This window comes from Musca domestica, unplaced genomic scaffold, assembly GCF_030504385.1.
Source record: "Musca domestica strain aabys unplaced genomic scaffold, Musca_domestica.polishedcontigs.V.1.1 43, whole genome shotgun sequence".
NCBI classification, from domain to species: domain Eukaryota; kingdom Metazoa; phylum Arthropoda; class Insecta; order Diptera; family Muscidae; genus Musca; species Musca domestica.
Window position 1 is genome coordinate 7,806,656 of NW_026712332.1, and position 16,598 is coordinate 7,823,253.

The 16,598-nt window shown below is 36.0% G+C and overlaps 2 protein-coding genes across 2 annotated transcripts in view; one reads left to right on the plus strand and one right to left on the minus strand.

The window, feature by feature from the left end:
- The first annotated feature begins 349 nt into the window (after positions 1-349).
- Positions 350-921, plus strand: LOC131804401 (putative ATP synthase subunit f, mitochondrial). Its single transcript, XM_059127243.1, has one exon. The coding sequence runs from the start codon at positions 400-402 to the stop codon at positions 721-723; it is 324 nt and encodes a 107-aa protein (XP_058983226.1). The 5' UTR covers positions 350-399; the 3' UTR covers positions 724-921.
- Positions 922-5,448: 4,527 nt separating this feature from the next.
- LOC101895517 (dmX-like protein 1) overlaps positions 5,449-16,598 on the minus strand; it is a 181,707-nt gene continuing 170,557 nt past the window's right edge. Inside the window, exons 5-6 of the mRNA XM_059127245.1 lie at positions 5,691-9,748; positions 5,449-5,568 (exon numbers count right to left, since the gene is read on the minus strand). Of these exons, the coding sequence (XP_058983228.1) occupies positions 5,449-5,568; positions 5,691-9,748 (4,178 nt within the window). The remainder of the gene's footprint in view (positions 5,569-5,690; positions 9,749-16,598) is intronic.

Here is a 16,598-nt window from a genome sequence, read left to right on the forward strand (position 1 = left end):
CTTGGATATAGTCATGTACCACAGGATTGGTGATTATTTATTGATGGATCAACAAAAAGTAATATAAATAATTTTATATATTTTATTTTTTGTTTACATATATTTATCTTCTATAGCCAGGCAAAATGATGGATTGCTCCCTTCTGTACCATTGTCTTACCCCACTCAAATCAAGGAATCGTATGACAGTATGTCTGTAATACTAACTGCTATAGATTACAGTACGCATAAATAGCTAATAGTGTTTGATTTGAAAGTGTTGACAATGCTGTACGGCTTACAAGGTGGCAACACAAAGTATCCTTGCTATTTCTGTGAATGGGACAGTCGGGACTTTTCCAAACATTACATTCAAAACATTACATACAGTTTTTGGAAGAACTCGTAAAAGATTTCAACATGGCTTTTGGTGATTATCTCGCTGAATACAACCCCAAGGTACATGGTCCTTATGACCCAGCTCGCTATTATGGCAAAGCTGATGTTCCCTTCGGTCAAGTAAAATTGGGTGAATTGGGAGCCTGGTTCGGTCGTCGCAACAAGACCCCCAGTGCCATTGCTGGTGCCTTCAGTCGTGTCTGGTGGCGTTGGAATCACAAGTACGTTCAACCCAAACGTGCTGGAATTGCTCCATTCCTGCAACTCACTGCTGCCGCTATGACATTCTTCTATGCCATCAACTACGGCAAGATGAGACACCACAGAAGATACAAATACCATTAAACTGGACGCCTCTGTCGAGAACTTTGCAACACAACTTTTCCCACGTTCGACATGGGATAAAGTGAGTTCTGAATTCGTATTGCATTGTGTTATTCCGAATAACTGTCATCAGCTGATGTTTTTATCGTATTCAAATGTTTAAAAAATAAATCATAAAATTCTTATAGAAGAAAAATAATTAAAAAACTAAAATAAAAATGAATCGTTTTTATTGTTAAAAAAAAGGCTAGAAACCGCGTTCAATGGTGATTGTTGGTGGGAACAAGATCATAAATATCCCATTAATCGATCCAAAAGACATCATTTTACCTATATTGCACATAAAGTTGGGATTAATAAAGCAATTCGTGAAAGCTCTAGATAAAAATCGACCAAAGTTCAAATGTCTTGAGCAGGAAAATTAAAAGAAGGTAAGATATATATTATGAACGCATGTACAGTAAACACGAATTTAATTTTAAATCAGCATGTATAGGGACCAACAACCCCAAATAGGGGAATTGGTAAAAAATGACAATTTCATACCCCAAATGAAACCGGAAGAAAAAAATGCATGGATTGATTTTGTTTTAGTATGCAAACATTTTCTCAGAAATAAAAAAAGTGAATATTATGAACATGTAGTGAACCATATGCTGTCTGCCTACCATGCAATTGGTAGTAAAATGTCTATAAAATTGCACTATCTGCATTTTTCAATTTGAAGTTTATAAAAGGCAAAGAAATACAAAGTATTTTTAATAAGGAACTAAAAATTTAAAACATAAAAAAATATAAATCATCTGTTTCTCAACCGATTTTAAAATTTCCAGTTTTTGAAAGCTTATAAAATTTCCTATTGAAAAATATATATTACTACTGTTAGGTATCAGCTTTGATACGTTTTTTCTTCACACTAAAACCACTCTAACTTTGCGATTAAAGTAATAAAAACCCGTTGTTAAAAATATAAGTTTTTTTTCTCTATATTTACCGTTGTAAAATTAATTTTCGAAGTGACACAGAAAAACTAAAGGCATATTCGTCATCTGTGGGCTCCCACAAACCAGAATTGAAACATTAGAGCAAGTGTGTATTTTTGCCCTTTAATAGCATTTATTGAATCGTAAATTTGTTGCTAATAAAAAGACGTACTTTCAGGATGGAAAAATGCGATATAGTTGTACCATGTATGAAATTTAATGCCGATATGACCATAATAAAATTAACTCTCACATTAACAGAACCGTGTTGGCATGTTTGTTATGGATACCGTAGTTATTTTGTTGTTGCAGGATTAATTCCATATTTTTTGTTTTTATAAAAATGAAAACTTCGGTATAAGCAAACAACTTTATACATTTCACTTTTGCTCTGAAATGCGAATATTGCAAGACCGTAAACATCTTCAATCGCGCATTTTGTGATTTATTACAGGTGCAGCTTGGTGCATGAGCAATTCTAACATTAGCTCAAGGTCGAATTATTATAAATATTTTCTTTCTTTTTATTGATGTTTCGCAATACACATACATCGCAATACAAAACGAAACAAAAGTGCAATAGTTACAATACATGACGATGGTAGTAATGCTACTCTAGTTTTAAATAAATATTATAATATGTTTATTGCGAAGCTTGGTATGTTTGCGTTAGACAAGGATACGCTTTATGTCATAAATTCCTACTATTTTACAATACAAATGCATAAATGGAAGAAGCTTTGAAACGAAATGCATCCAGTAGAGACGATTTCCCAAGATGGTTGAAACTCACAGCTATTTTGCGACGTACTTTACAGTAGATAATACACAATAAGGGTGTAAGAAGTGGTTTTCCCTGCCTCACCCCCTGCTTTTGTAAAAACCATTGTGCATATTTAGTACAGCTACCCGTAACAACTCAACGCTTATATTGGACATTTATGTGAAGAATATGACACTTTTTTGAATGTATATTAAGGCTTTGGGGCTATAGTTCTGCACTGGAGAACAACGAGAATCGTACTGTACCGCAGTCGGGGCACTACTAATCGTAGTGTACCACATATGTGTTTTTTCCAATTTGTGAGAAAAATTAGATGTTTGATGTTTTTGATAATGCACAAATTACTAATACAATTCAATATTATGAAAATGAAAGATTTATTTTATTTGTCATGCATGATTAGATTGGTTGCGAAATTGAAGATAGTGAAAAGATATGAGAATAGGTAGAAAGATTAAAAAGGATGGGTAAGGTAATGGGTTATATGCAGATAATTTACCTGATATTTTGTGGTACCGAAAAGCAATGAATGTAGGTGCAAAAAACGAATTTTTTACAAAGTATGAATGAGTGTTTAATGTCAGTTTTATGATTTCGGTGTAGATAAAACTAAACCACAGGTACTACATAAAGATAGGTGCTGATAACTAGAATATAGTTTATCATAATTTCGCATCGGAGTACAGGTATTTTTTACAATATATGTAAATATATATGCCAATGTCCTGTCCGTTACGTTTAGTACGTTTTTTATTTCTTCTTTAATTTCCACTTATACAAACAGTGATTCTCATATCGAATTTTGTATAATTTAATTCTTTAAATTCTTTCAATACAATCATTTTATTCATTACAATGCTATTATTCCAAAAAATCAAACATCTAATATTTTTTCCATTTCATAAAAAGCTCATTGATGCCAGTACATTTTTTATGGTGGTGCATGAGGTACTCTACGTTTTTTAGTGCTCCGACTCCGATGCACTACGATCATCGTTGTGTTCCGGTGCAGTATCACTAAAATATTTTTTAGTGGTTGCGTACCGGTACACTACAGCTAAAATTTTTTTACAGCTGGTCATACAATAAAGCTAGTCGTACAATAAATAATACAATCATATGTAAGCTGGCTCTGCCTGAAATGACAGTTCGGTTGTAAACAAACAAACAAAATCATATTCCCAGTGATAGTGTTCGAATTATTTGTGTTCTTAAAAAAATGAATATTTCTGTGCGCCTATGCTTTATGGATGATGCATAGGAGTTTCAAAATCTACCACGAAGACAGAGATGATTCGAATTTGTTTGAAATACCTAACAACCAGTAAGTTTGATTGAGTTTTTACATTTTTGAAATAATAAAAAATATATTTTCCCAGCTTTGCGGCCAATTTTTGTGTGTCGAAGGAAGTACTCCGGTCTCTTTTTGATATTCTAGAAGATAAATGGGTTCCCGGTTGCAGAACAACCCAAATACGGCCGATTTAAAACTTGGCACAAATCTGTATATAAACAAGTTAAAAAGCTGTAAGTTCGGCCAGGCCGAGCTTTGAATACCTTCCAACAGTTGGAATGAATTTGGAAATTAAAAAAAAAAAAAAATAAAATCCTTGAAAAACTCTGTTAGAATTTTAAAAATACCGAATATAGCCGTTATATTGGGGTCTATACGACGTGGACCTACATAAGCATTGTTTGTCATAAGCCATTATCATATTCAAATTCGCAACTTGAAATAAACGGTGAATAATGTAGCTAAAATCATCAAAATACCAAATTTTGGGAGGTACCGTTATATCGTAGCTGTGCGAAGACCTGGAACTGCTTAGACAATTTTCTGCCACGAACTTCAAATACAACATCTCAAACAATTTCGGTGGTTATTGTACCCAAACTCGTCAAAATACCGAATATAGAGAGGTACTGATATGTGGGGCCTATACGAAGACCTGGACCTGCATAGACAATTTTCTGTCATAGACTGTTGTTCCCATTACGAACTCTAAATACGTAATTTGAAACAATTCCGGTGAATAATGACGCTAAAATCATCAAAATACCAAATTTTGGGAGGTACCGTTATATGGGGGCTATACCAAGACGTGGACCTGCACAGACAATTTTCTGTCATAGGCTGTAGTATCCATTACGAATCTCAAATACCGAATTTGAAACAATTCCGGTGAATAATGTTGCTAAAATCATCAAAATACCGAATGAATATCGGGAGGTACCGTTATATGGGGGCTATACGAAGGCGTGGACGTGCACAGACAATTTTCTGTCTTAGGCTGTAGTCACAGACAAAACATTTTACAAGAAAATAAATGTGCTCCACCGTGTTCTTGGACGTAGGAGTAGCTAGCAGGTCTCTTCTTCAAACTACTCAAGAATCTGTCAACTAAGCTTTACACATTCTAAAGTAATTTCTGATAGAGCATCACTTTAAAGTAAAAACTGAAACTGATTTTTCTGATGCCAAAAAAAAAAAACGTCGTTGCAATACTTGCATGGATGATAAACACGACCATCCCAATCACCATCTGGTGACCAGGCAAGTAAGGAAATATTTTTATTGTCCCATATCGCTATGAACCCAACCAATACAGGTCGCTTTCATTTTTAACCTGGAGTTAGAAGCAGAGCCGGATTAGAGAATAACGAACACAGCAGTACGAGCTTTCATTTCGAACTTGGAGTTAGAAGCAGAGCCGAATTAGAGAATAACGAACACAGCAGTACACACAGTACACAGCTACAACAACAACAAGGACATAACCGATGGATTTAATGTTGTATTCATTAGAGTACAATCCACATATTTTAATCATAAATTTAAGTTGATAAAAAAATAATCTCCATATAATCTTATTGTGATTCTGTAACAACAAAATTATTTCAAAAGTAAACCCATATTCCACTGTAATATGATCTAATTATTTCTATGTAATCTAGGTATATATATTTTTACGTATCGGATTATATAATATGTGTAATATATATGTAACAAACCTGAGTTGTAGATCCTCTGTGATCTGGTTGTATAGTTGTATCCGGAGCATAGCTTATTGAAAGGGTTCTCGATCTAGACCATGACTTCTGTAAAGAAAACGTTTTGCAATTTAATTCCTTTCTTAAGACATAAATGATTATTTATTTATTTTCAATTTCAAAGTAAAATTAGTACATAATAAGTAACTCCCCATAATATTTTTCCTCACCTGGTTTATGGAAGCATCATCACTTTCGTTATTTCCTTTAAAGCTGGGTGCACTGAGACATCGTACCAAATGGGCCAAAATCGCCTTGACCCAACGAATTTTTCCACAATTTAATAATTCCATTAACTGTTTAGGATGATACTGTGGAAGGACCGGACATGCAATACGAGATGCCTGGAATAGTCCTAAATCTGTCATATAGTCTTCGTTGATAGTACCTGCATCAGAAGAATTTTGTATGTTTGATGAAGTGGTGGCTCCAATTTTCTTTTTACTGTCTTTTGAAAGCAGCTGCAAATTTGCTGTGCTGACTTTGTTCATGAGGGGCATTGAGGCAGCGCTCTTAATGCGCAATTTGGACGATTCATTAGCAATTGAGCGTAAATCTTCGTCTCTTAAATTTCTAGTATCCAAAATATCGTCAACACCATGTTGTTGGTTGTATCTAGGTTTCCATTGTGAATATACATGCATTTCGGAGTCCATTGCAACCACTAGAATTCCATCTCGAACCCACGATATTTGCATAGGCAAGGGGGGTAAACCATCCGCAGTTTGTAAATCAATTTGTCGCAGCTTCATCCAACGTATTTCATCGTTAAAATGAGGTTGGGCTAAAGAACTTGCCTTCCGTAGAATAGGGCGATTTGCAGTCCTAGATTCCTTCATAGCTTTTATATTTGCTTGCGCTATATCTGATGACACTGGAGTGTACAGTAGAATTTTACTACCAACAGCTACCGTTAGTATATGAGAACCATCTTCTTTAGAAACCCAATCAAGCTGGACTAAGTGTTTTTGAGTAAGAGGACAAGTGTTTCCGTTTTCGGCAATGCTCTTTCTAAGAGATTGTAAAGTGCTAAAACTTGGTACAGCTAACAAACTACTATGATTTTTTGAATTTGCCTCAGGTGTCGAATCTCCACTACGTGGTGATCTTATTTCGTCATGTGCAGTGAAATTATGCAACACTTGGTTAAGACGCTGTTTTTTCTGTAGCATGCGACTATCGTGTAAGTAACTTAAATCTATACCGTGTTCAATGTTAATACGTGGTAAGTGAATGTTTTTTAGGTGTATGGTATCTTCGAGTACCCACTCACTTCCACCAGAACTTTCACACTCGTATATTCCAACACAGAGATTTATATATCTTGAATCAGGATCTCCGCCCTTGCTAGGTCGCGTAAAACTTTTACCATATTTATAAGCACAAGCAATTCTTCCAGAATATGCAGCACTAATATTTAATGGTTGCCCTGGAATTTCAATAGCGGAATCTTGCTTTTTGCTGAACATCTTCCACTCCGACCATGTATATTCATTATTTGGGTTTAATGGGTTTATGTTCGCTTCACATTTCCAGAATCGCGATACAGAATCTGAGCAAGCTGTTACAATAATGTATGGTGCGTAACAAGCTGGATATATTGATGATGAACTAAGGTGACCAGCAGCAGGTGAAGCATGTATTACATCGACACCATCAGGAAGAGGCAACTCTTGGGTGCAGACCTTTTTTGTTGTTATTACGATATGCGGAGGTTCTATAGTCTCCTCCATTTTTATTTTTTGATTTGTAGTATCGAAAAGAATCTCTGACATCTTTCGATTAACATCAATGTCCTCAGCTTCTTGCGTAAGATTACTGTCAGGTACATACATGGCCGTCTCGGGCAATAACATTTTCTGTTCTTTCGATGAAATTACAATGCGCCACATATGTATAGTACTCCCTTTGAGCGTTTTTTCAATAATAACTATATAAAAGGGTTCTTCAAATTCTGTATTTTGCTGCAAATCTACTATAGCATCTAAGTCACTTTGCACACCGCTTTTTTTATCCAATGCTTCTTTAGAAGTTAATGAATCACTGCCGGTTATTAATTGTGCTTGAAACACATGCAGAAACTGAGTATTCTGCCAGTCGTGTTTGGCATCCGAAATAGGGTCAAGTTGTATTATACAACCCGGACGTGCAGTAGATTGTTGAGAAACCACTTTAAGTTTATCGTGCAGTGAAAACTTCAGTCCGTTCAATGTAGAGGACGCGTTGGAGTACAAAGAAGATATAGATGCCGATTTTTGCCATTTCGTAATATTTTCAGAAGAAGATATTTCCGCTAGAAGTGTTCGTGCATCAATAACAGCTTGGTAAACGCGCAAATGTTCCCCATCGCTAGCAACAAAACATGCAGATGGTGAATTACTGTAACTGCCCAACGTCGTACTAGGTAACAATGTTGGAATCCAGGCGACGTTGCTAAACGCCGAGATTTCCGGGGAGTTTATACGAGCTAGTTCACTTACACCTCCGGAGTGACAGAGAGGACCTACAGAATCTACTCTCCATAAAATCAATTCCGAGCAAAATCCAGAAGGAGTGCATACATTTTCTGCTACGTTGGAATCAAAGTTGGGCACATTGGAAGGAGTTTTGTGGTCAAATTCCGACAAATTGTGGTGTGACGTCGAAACCAGGAGTGGCAAAACTGGATGACAGTTAATGTCATTTACTCTGAATCTATGACCAGACACGCGGCTTACATGTCCAATACTGAGAACTTGAGTAAATTTTGTCTTATATGCAAATGTAAGCTGCCACAAATTAAGTGTGCCGTTTGAATGTTTTGTAACCATCGATACTGATGGCGATATAGCCGTTGTTATGTTTCCAACAGATGAATCCCTAGACTTTTCCTCAAAATGTTCTTCTGAATCATTAACATTTTTGGTTCTTGTTTTTTTACTGGAATCAGTATTCTCTTGACTTTCATTAATTGATTCATCTTTAACAGATATGTCATCATCATCCTCTTCACTGAGTACGTCCTCATCTTTACTTTTAACATTATTAGCAATCTCACGAAAGACTAATGGATGAGAACCAGTGTTGTACAAACTAACCATTGTGGACATTGACATTGAATCACCTAGAGGAAATGCGTTAGGAATTCTGGTCGAAAAAGAAACTTGAGCTTGACGAAATGAACCAGGATAAAAGTCATCTAGCCACTCAACAACCCAGATAAGGAAACTACCATCTACTGGATGGATTGCAAACAGTAAATCTGGACTCTGGTGCCAGTCACGAAGTAAACAATCGATTTTTATATCCAAGGAGTCAGTTAAATGGTTCGAAAGGGAACTATCATTATTTAAAGAGTTCAATGAAGCTGTATTTGACATTGAATTAACATTTGGTATTCCGCTTGGACAATTTTGAAAATTAGAGGTTTTGCTTTCATCGCCAGTAGCGCTGTTGTCATCCGCTGAAACAGATTTCGAAGCTGTCTTCATAAACTTTTTCTTTGATGATGCTCCATTTGACAAGTTATCAGTCTGATCAGACACATTACCCCCTTGGGCACTAAGATTTTCTTCGTGAATAACCTTTTTGGTCAATTCTTGAAGAATTGCTTCAGCTTGAATAGTGAAATCCATCTCTTTATTATTAAGCCAATGTAGTACGAAATTATTTTGATTTGAAGCTTCAGTTGACTGCATAGAAGGGACTAATGGTATATCTGTTTCAGCATTTATAGAAGCTGCCAAGTGGAAATGCATGCCTTGGGAGATTCCACTACCATGAAATCCGTAAGAATGAAAATCGTGCACACTGCACGACGACGGCAACGATGGAATTGGTCCTGGATAACTGAATGTCAGAAAATCTGCTCCACCTGTTTCAGCGTTGGATCCACTTTTTGCATGTCGGCGTATGTGGAAACAGGTTTTCATATGTTTGAGTCTTTGCATAAACCGATGTTTGTGGCGATGTGTTCTAAATTTTGGATTTTGTGAAGCAAGTGGGTCAAATTGTGTCATATTTATCAATCCATCGTCGGGTAAAACAGTTTCTATCCAAATTCGACAAATGTTGTCCAAACAAGATGTGACAATCATGTTTGAAACTGAACCTTTTGGCATATATTTGCTAGTTTTTCGCCATATTATATTAGTAACAGCACGGGGGTGTGCAATATAAATATAGGTAAAATTTAATTCGTTTGATTCATCCTTCAAGTTGGACTTTGTGTTTTTTGACGGAAATAGAACTGAAATTAAAAAAGCAAATAAATGAAAATAAATTACGAATGTTTGAGCTTCATCATTTTAATTCATTTTATAAATGGACACATGATCTAAAGAATAACATAAGCGATCTTTAGCAATACTTAATGCCTTTCAAATTTACAAAAAAAGACAAGTAAAAATGTATCGGTCGGTTTTGCCGACAGATGTATACCCTCAGTCAATGTTCGATTATTATATATATAAGAAAATCGAACATTTACACCCGATTTATGGGAAATCATAAATTACATCTCATTTCATTATCTCAGGATTGTGGATGAGATAGTATTGAGTATTGTCCCTTTGTGGGTGAGGTGCCAGAAGGGGTTCGCAGATATATAGCATCTTCACAACAGATTTTGTGTTAGCAAAAATGTTTGTATGTGTGAAATTTGAAGAGAGTTGGATGCTTATTTCCCTTTTTTTGAGCGTTATGTTTTCCAAAATTTTGAACCCTATGTGGGGCAGGTAGCAAAAGAAATGGTCCGATCTCTACCATCTTTATAACAGATATTGTGTTGATGGAAATATTGACATGTACCATGTCTAGAATGGAATCGGATGTTAATTTCGCTGTTTGTGAACTTCATAATTATTCAAAATTTTGAGCGTTTGGGGGAGGTACCAGAAGGAGTGGACCGATATATTCCGTCTTACTACCAGATCTTGGGTTCATAAAAATTGTAGGATGTGTGAAATTTGAAGACAATCAGACTCTTACATAATATTTTTTAAGAGTAATAATTATTCAAAATTTTGACCCTTTGTGGGAGAAGCACTTGATGGAGTGGACCAAGTATTAGGATTTGCTAAATTAGAGCAATGTTAGATTATTGCTTACCTTTCTGTGCAGAAAATATTTTTTTTTTTTTTTTGCAAATTTCGACCATTTGTGGGTGAGGTACCAGAAGGAGTGCACCGATTTTGCCCAGACTTTGGGTTCATATAAATATCAGGTTGTGTGAAATTTGAAGGCAATCGGAATCTTACATCACATTTTATGAGAGTTGTAATTATTCAAAACTTTGACCACTTGTGGGGGAGTTACTTGATGGAGTGGACCGATATTGTCCATTTTCACACCTGACCTAGCAGTGACGCAAATATTAGGATATGCAAAGATGGAGCAAAATCGGATTATCCTTTCTCTTTTTGTGCAAAAAATATATTTTTTGAACATTTTGACCTTTTGTGGGGGAGGTACCAAAAGGAGTGGACCGATATTGCCTATCTCCGAACTCGATCTAAGTTTGACAAAAATATTACGATGTACCCAGTTTGGACCAAATCGAATACTCCCTTCGAGAGTTATCGTGTGCACCAGCCAGCCAGACGGCTGATCGATTGCTAGATTGACTCCAAATGTTCTGAAAAGGAGTTGGTCCAAAGAGACCTTGGGTCTAAATCCGTTATTTCGACTAGGCACGTTTTGACCTATCAAATTGTATAACCCTCTGTAGCCATATAGCTGAGGGTATAATAAAATAAATAAAATCCAACTACTATTATCTAAAACTCGACCGTGTATTTTAATTTAAATTTTGCCAAAAAAAAAACAAGGTCTACAAAATTTCAATTTTGAACAAATTCCACTTTGACAGAACACAACTATCCTTTTTGTATGTTAAAAATAAAAAACTGTATAACAATTTTTTACATTTTTAATTTTTATGCTGCCCGAGTGTTGCTCCGCGGTATTTTTGCCCATTCCCGGCGAAGCGCTTGCTTGAGGTGATCGACACTTTGGTATTTTTTAGTGCCAACCTTGCTTTCCATATACACCAGACACACTAGTCCAACGGAATGGTATCCGGAGATTTTGGTGGCCATTGTGAGCTGAAAATGAAGCGAGGAACCTCATTTTGTAACCATTCTTGGGTGGCACGTGCTGAGTGCGATGGTGCTGCTGGAATGTCCAAGGTCTGCGGCCAAAATGTTTGCGTGTCCAAGGCTTTAATACATCCTCCAGAATACTTTCTCGACAATATTCGGCATTTATTCTGATGCCACGGTCAATTAATACGAGCAGAGAGTGACCATCGGCTGTTATGGCGGCCTACAGCATCACCATGGCCTGCGCATTAGTTCCGGTGGCCAACCGAAGGTGCACATTTCAGCTGACCTCTTTGGCAAGTAAACACGATCATTTTGTTTGTTTACAAAGTGCTGGACAACGAATGTTTTCTCATCGGAGAAAACCAAACCAAGCGAAGCAACTCTTTAGCTCTTTCGAGTCTATTTTCTTTCTTTTGCGATGTAAGTTCTTGCACTTTTTGGAATTTCAATGGCTTTATCCCTCATTTATCAATATTTGCCGAATGGAATATTACTATCGATCAAGTTCTGCTTTTTTTATTGTTTAATTTATTGAATCTTTCATATATTTAATGAAAATAACAATAACAATTTTTCATATCTTATATACTAATATTTTTTATAGGAAGGTTGTCAATACAATCACCCCATATTTTTTCATGCTTTAATTTTAATTATTGATATTTTTTTATGATATAGATGTGTGTTATTTTGTGGGCTTGTGGATACAGTTATATCCGTGAATTAATTGAGTAGGTAGTTAAGATTAGTTTAGATACAGTTATATCTAAGTGAGTCGCGGACTACAGAAATAGTCTTACGGATATAATGTTGTTTTGTTTAGATACAGTTATATCTAATCATCCCGCGGACTACAGTAATAGTCTTATCGATTTCTTCACTAATCTTCCCGCGGACTACAGTAATAGTCTTTTCGATTTCTTCACAGAAGCAGCTTCCAATTTAGCATACTACTACCTGTAGAAGTATAACAGTGGGCGACGTTCAATTGGCCAGACAAGAGCTGAAAATAATGAGAGAGTAAGACAAAAAAATAAACTATATGATAGAAAGAGTGTCACGTCTGCGCAGTCTATCGTGTCCTCCGAATAGTAGGAGTTGGCGGGCCAAGCTATTTGGGTGCTCGGATAGTTTGTTTAAGTACTTTCGGCAAAGCTTCTTTATTTCTTCTTCAACAGTAAGTGTATTTAGGTCCTTGTGGATGTTTGCGTTCACGTTACCATGGTGCACCTGTAATAGAACGAAGAATATTCGACTGTCTTCTTTGTAGTTTACTTACGTTAGAGGAACTAGCTGTGCCCCAGAGCTGTATGACATACGTCCAAATTGGCTTTATTACAGTCTTATATAATAGGACTTTGTATTCTAATTTAATAGAAGAACGTATACCAATTAACAACTCAAGATTGGCCTTTTTTAGTTTAATTTGCGTGATTTTTGCATCGATGTGTTGCTTCGATGTAAGTCTTCGGCCCAGGTGCATTCCGAGACATTTTATGGTATCTTTCAGTAGAACTTGAGTATTAAAGATTTTTATCGTGGGGCAAAGTTCACGTCTTAGAGCAAAAGTAACGTGTATGCACTTGCTTGCATTTACCGATATTCTCCATTTTGTCAGCCAATTTTCTTGTGTATGCTCATGAAAGCAGTATCATCAGCAAACGTAGAGGTTAGAGTTTCATTGGTTGTGGGCATATCGGCAGTAAATAACACGTACAGAATTGGTCCTAAGATACTACCCTGTGGAACGCCAGCCAATATTTTTCTCGAATTTGAAAGTATGTCTTCCGATTTAACAACAAACGTACGATTTGACAAATAACTACAAAATAGTTTATGAGTGTTTTTAGGTAGAGTTTCACAAATTTTGTATAGAATTCCAAGATGCCAGACTCTGTCAAATGCTTGGGAAATGCCTATAAATAATGACTGCCCATAGAAAAAAAAATAGAACCAATGAGTTTATAGTAGAATGGATGATGCAGAATCGCATACGCCATTGTCAGAACGACATTAAACGCATTTATTTGTTAATTGCACCCTCCTGAACATTTTTACAGAAATTCGTGAAAATTTGATATCCCAAAATTTTGACTGCCCATAGAAAAAAATAGAACCAATGAGTTTATAGCAGAATGGATGATGCAGAATCGCATACGCCATTGTCAGAACGACAATAAATGCATTTATATGTTAATTGCACACTTTTGAACATTTTTACAGAAATTCGTGAAAATTTGATATCCCAAAATTTTGACTGCCCATAGAAAAAAATAGAACCAATGAGTTTATAGCAGAATGGATGATGCAGAATCGCATACGCCATTGTCAGAACGACATTAAATGCATTTATTTGTTAATTGCACACTTCTAAACATTTTTACAGAAATTCGTGAAAATGTCGATATCCCAAAATTTTGACTGCCCATAGAAAAAAAATAGAACCAATGAGTTTATAGCAGAATGGATGATGCAGAATCGCATACGCCATTGTCAGAACGACATTAAATGCATTTATTTGTTAATTGCACACTTCTGAACATTTTTCAGAAATTCGTGAAAATGTCGATATCCTAAAATTTTGACTGTCCATAGAAAAAATAGAACCAATGAGTTTATAGCAGAATGGATGATGCAGAATCGCATACGCCATTGTCAGAACGACATTAAATGCATTTATTTGTTAATTGCACACTTCTGAACATTTTTACAGAAATTCGTGAAAATGTCGATATCCCAAAATTTTGACTGCCCATAGAAAAAAATAGAACCAATGAGTTTATAGCAGAATGGATGATGCAGAATCGCATACGCCATTGTCAGAACGACAATAAATGCATTTATATGTTAATTGCACACTTTTGAACATTTTTATAGAAATTCGTGAAAATTTGATATCCCAAAATTTTGACTGCCCATAGAAAAAAATAGATCCAATGAGTTTATAGCAGAATGGATGATGCAGAATCGCATACGCCATTGTCAGAACGACATTAAATGCATTTATTTGTTAATTGCACACTTCTGAACATTTTTACAGAAATTCGTGAAAATTTCGATATCCTAAAATTTTGATTGTCCATAGAAAAAATAGAACCAGTGAGTTTATAGCAGAATGGATGATGCAGAATCGCATACGCCATTGTCAGAACGACATTAAATGCATTTATTTGTTAATTGCACACTTCTGAACATTTTTACAGAAATTCGTGAAAATGTCGATATCTCAAAATTTTGACTGCCCATAGAAAAAAAATAGAACCAATGAGTTTATAGCAGAATGGATGATGCAGAATCACATACGCCATTGTCAGAACCACACTAAATGCATTTATATGTTAATTGCACACTTCTGAACATTTTTACAGAAATTCGTGAAAATGTCGATATCCCAAAATTTTGACTGCCCATAGAAAAAAAATAGAACCAATGAGTTTATAGCAGAATGGATGATGCAGAATCGGATACGCCATTGTCAGAATGCCATTCTAATGTTTGTGACTATGCGGTGCACTTGCTCAATAGTATTGTGGTTCTTACGGAAGCCGAATTGTAATATGGGGAGTTAACTTCCTTAGTAATGTTGTTTCGAACAGCTTTGAGAGTATAGATAGAACTGATGGGTCTATACGATTTTACCTGCGTTGGATCTTTTCCAGGTTTCGGAATCATTACTATTTCAGATTCTTTCCATACAGACGGAAAGTACCCTACTCGAAGAATGCTGTTAAATATAAATAACAATAGTTTAACGGCCGGTATTGGTAATTTCTTGAGCATGTTTGGAGTAATTCTATCTTTACTCGGGGATTTTTTTAGTTTCATCGAGGCTATAGAACTTTCGATTTCTTTTAAAGAAAATCGTATTGGATTCGGAACAATGTCGTCAATTAAAGGTTGAACAACTGTCGATAGTCCGGGATTTGGGGTAAATACAGATTCAAGGTGTTCGGCAAATGCGTTTACTTTTTCTTCTGTAGATCTTGCCCAAGTCCCATTTTCTAGGCGAATTGGAGATTCGTGGGCGATAGGTCTTTTCAAGTTTTTTGTGACTTTCCATAAGCTGTAGTCAGTTCTCTCTGTGGGATCCAGGTTATTTAGGAATATTTTAAGGTTTCGTTCTTTATTTAATCTGAGTGCTTGTTGTAAGAGTTTTTCACATTCTTTTAGTTTTTCCATAAATCTAGGTGAGCGGTGCTTCTGCCATTCTCTTCTGGCATTCCTTTTATCAGACACGAGTTTTCGAATGGTCGATGGATTGTAGGAATTATTTTCTAGTTTAGAAAATTTAGTGGGAGTGGCAACATTGACAGCGGTGTTGACTATCGAAGTAAATATTTTAACTGCATTTTCAATTTCTTCTCCGGACTTTAGAGGAGTGTTAGAATTCACATGTGTACTGACATATTTTTTGTACTTCATCCAGTTTGTATATTTATTTGGTAGATAATCCGGGGAAGTTGCGAGTTGAACACCATTTAATGTTATCATAGTTGGGGAATGGTCTGACGACAAGTCAAACGAGGGTACCACGGACATTTGTTCCCTCTTAATATTCTTTGTTACCGCAAAGTCAATTAAGTCAGGACGTTTTTGCAGGTCTGAAGGCCAGTAAGTAGGCTGGCCAGAAGATAACACATTCAGTTTAGCGGACGAAATGGAGTTTAAAAGCTGTCTACCTCTGAGTGTAATAAGTCTAGATCCCCAGAAGGTGTGTTTGGCATTATAATCTCCAGCTGCAATGAATCTACTACCAAAAGATGAGAAAAAGTGTGCGAATTCGTCTTTGCTTATACTATGTCTCGGAGGACAATATATAGCAGATATATATGTATTCGTTGAAGATAGTGCAACGGTTGTAGCTTGTAGGTGGTCAAACTTATATTCCGGCATGGGGTAATGCTGAATTTTATGAGAAATTATCACCGCGGTGCCACCGCAAGCTCTCCCACTAGGGTGTTTAGAGTCACTGTAACCGTTTATTCTAAAACAGAT

Excerpts from the sequence above, each read along its gene's own strand:
- LOC131804401 (XM_059127243.1), top strand. The coding sequence starts at position 400 with ATGGCTTTTGGTGATTATCTCGCTGAATACAACCCCAAGGTACATGGT.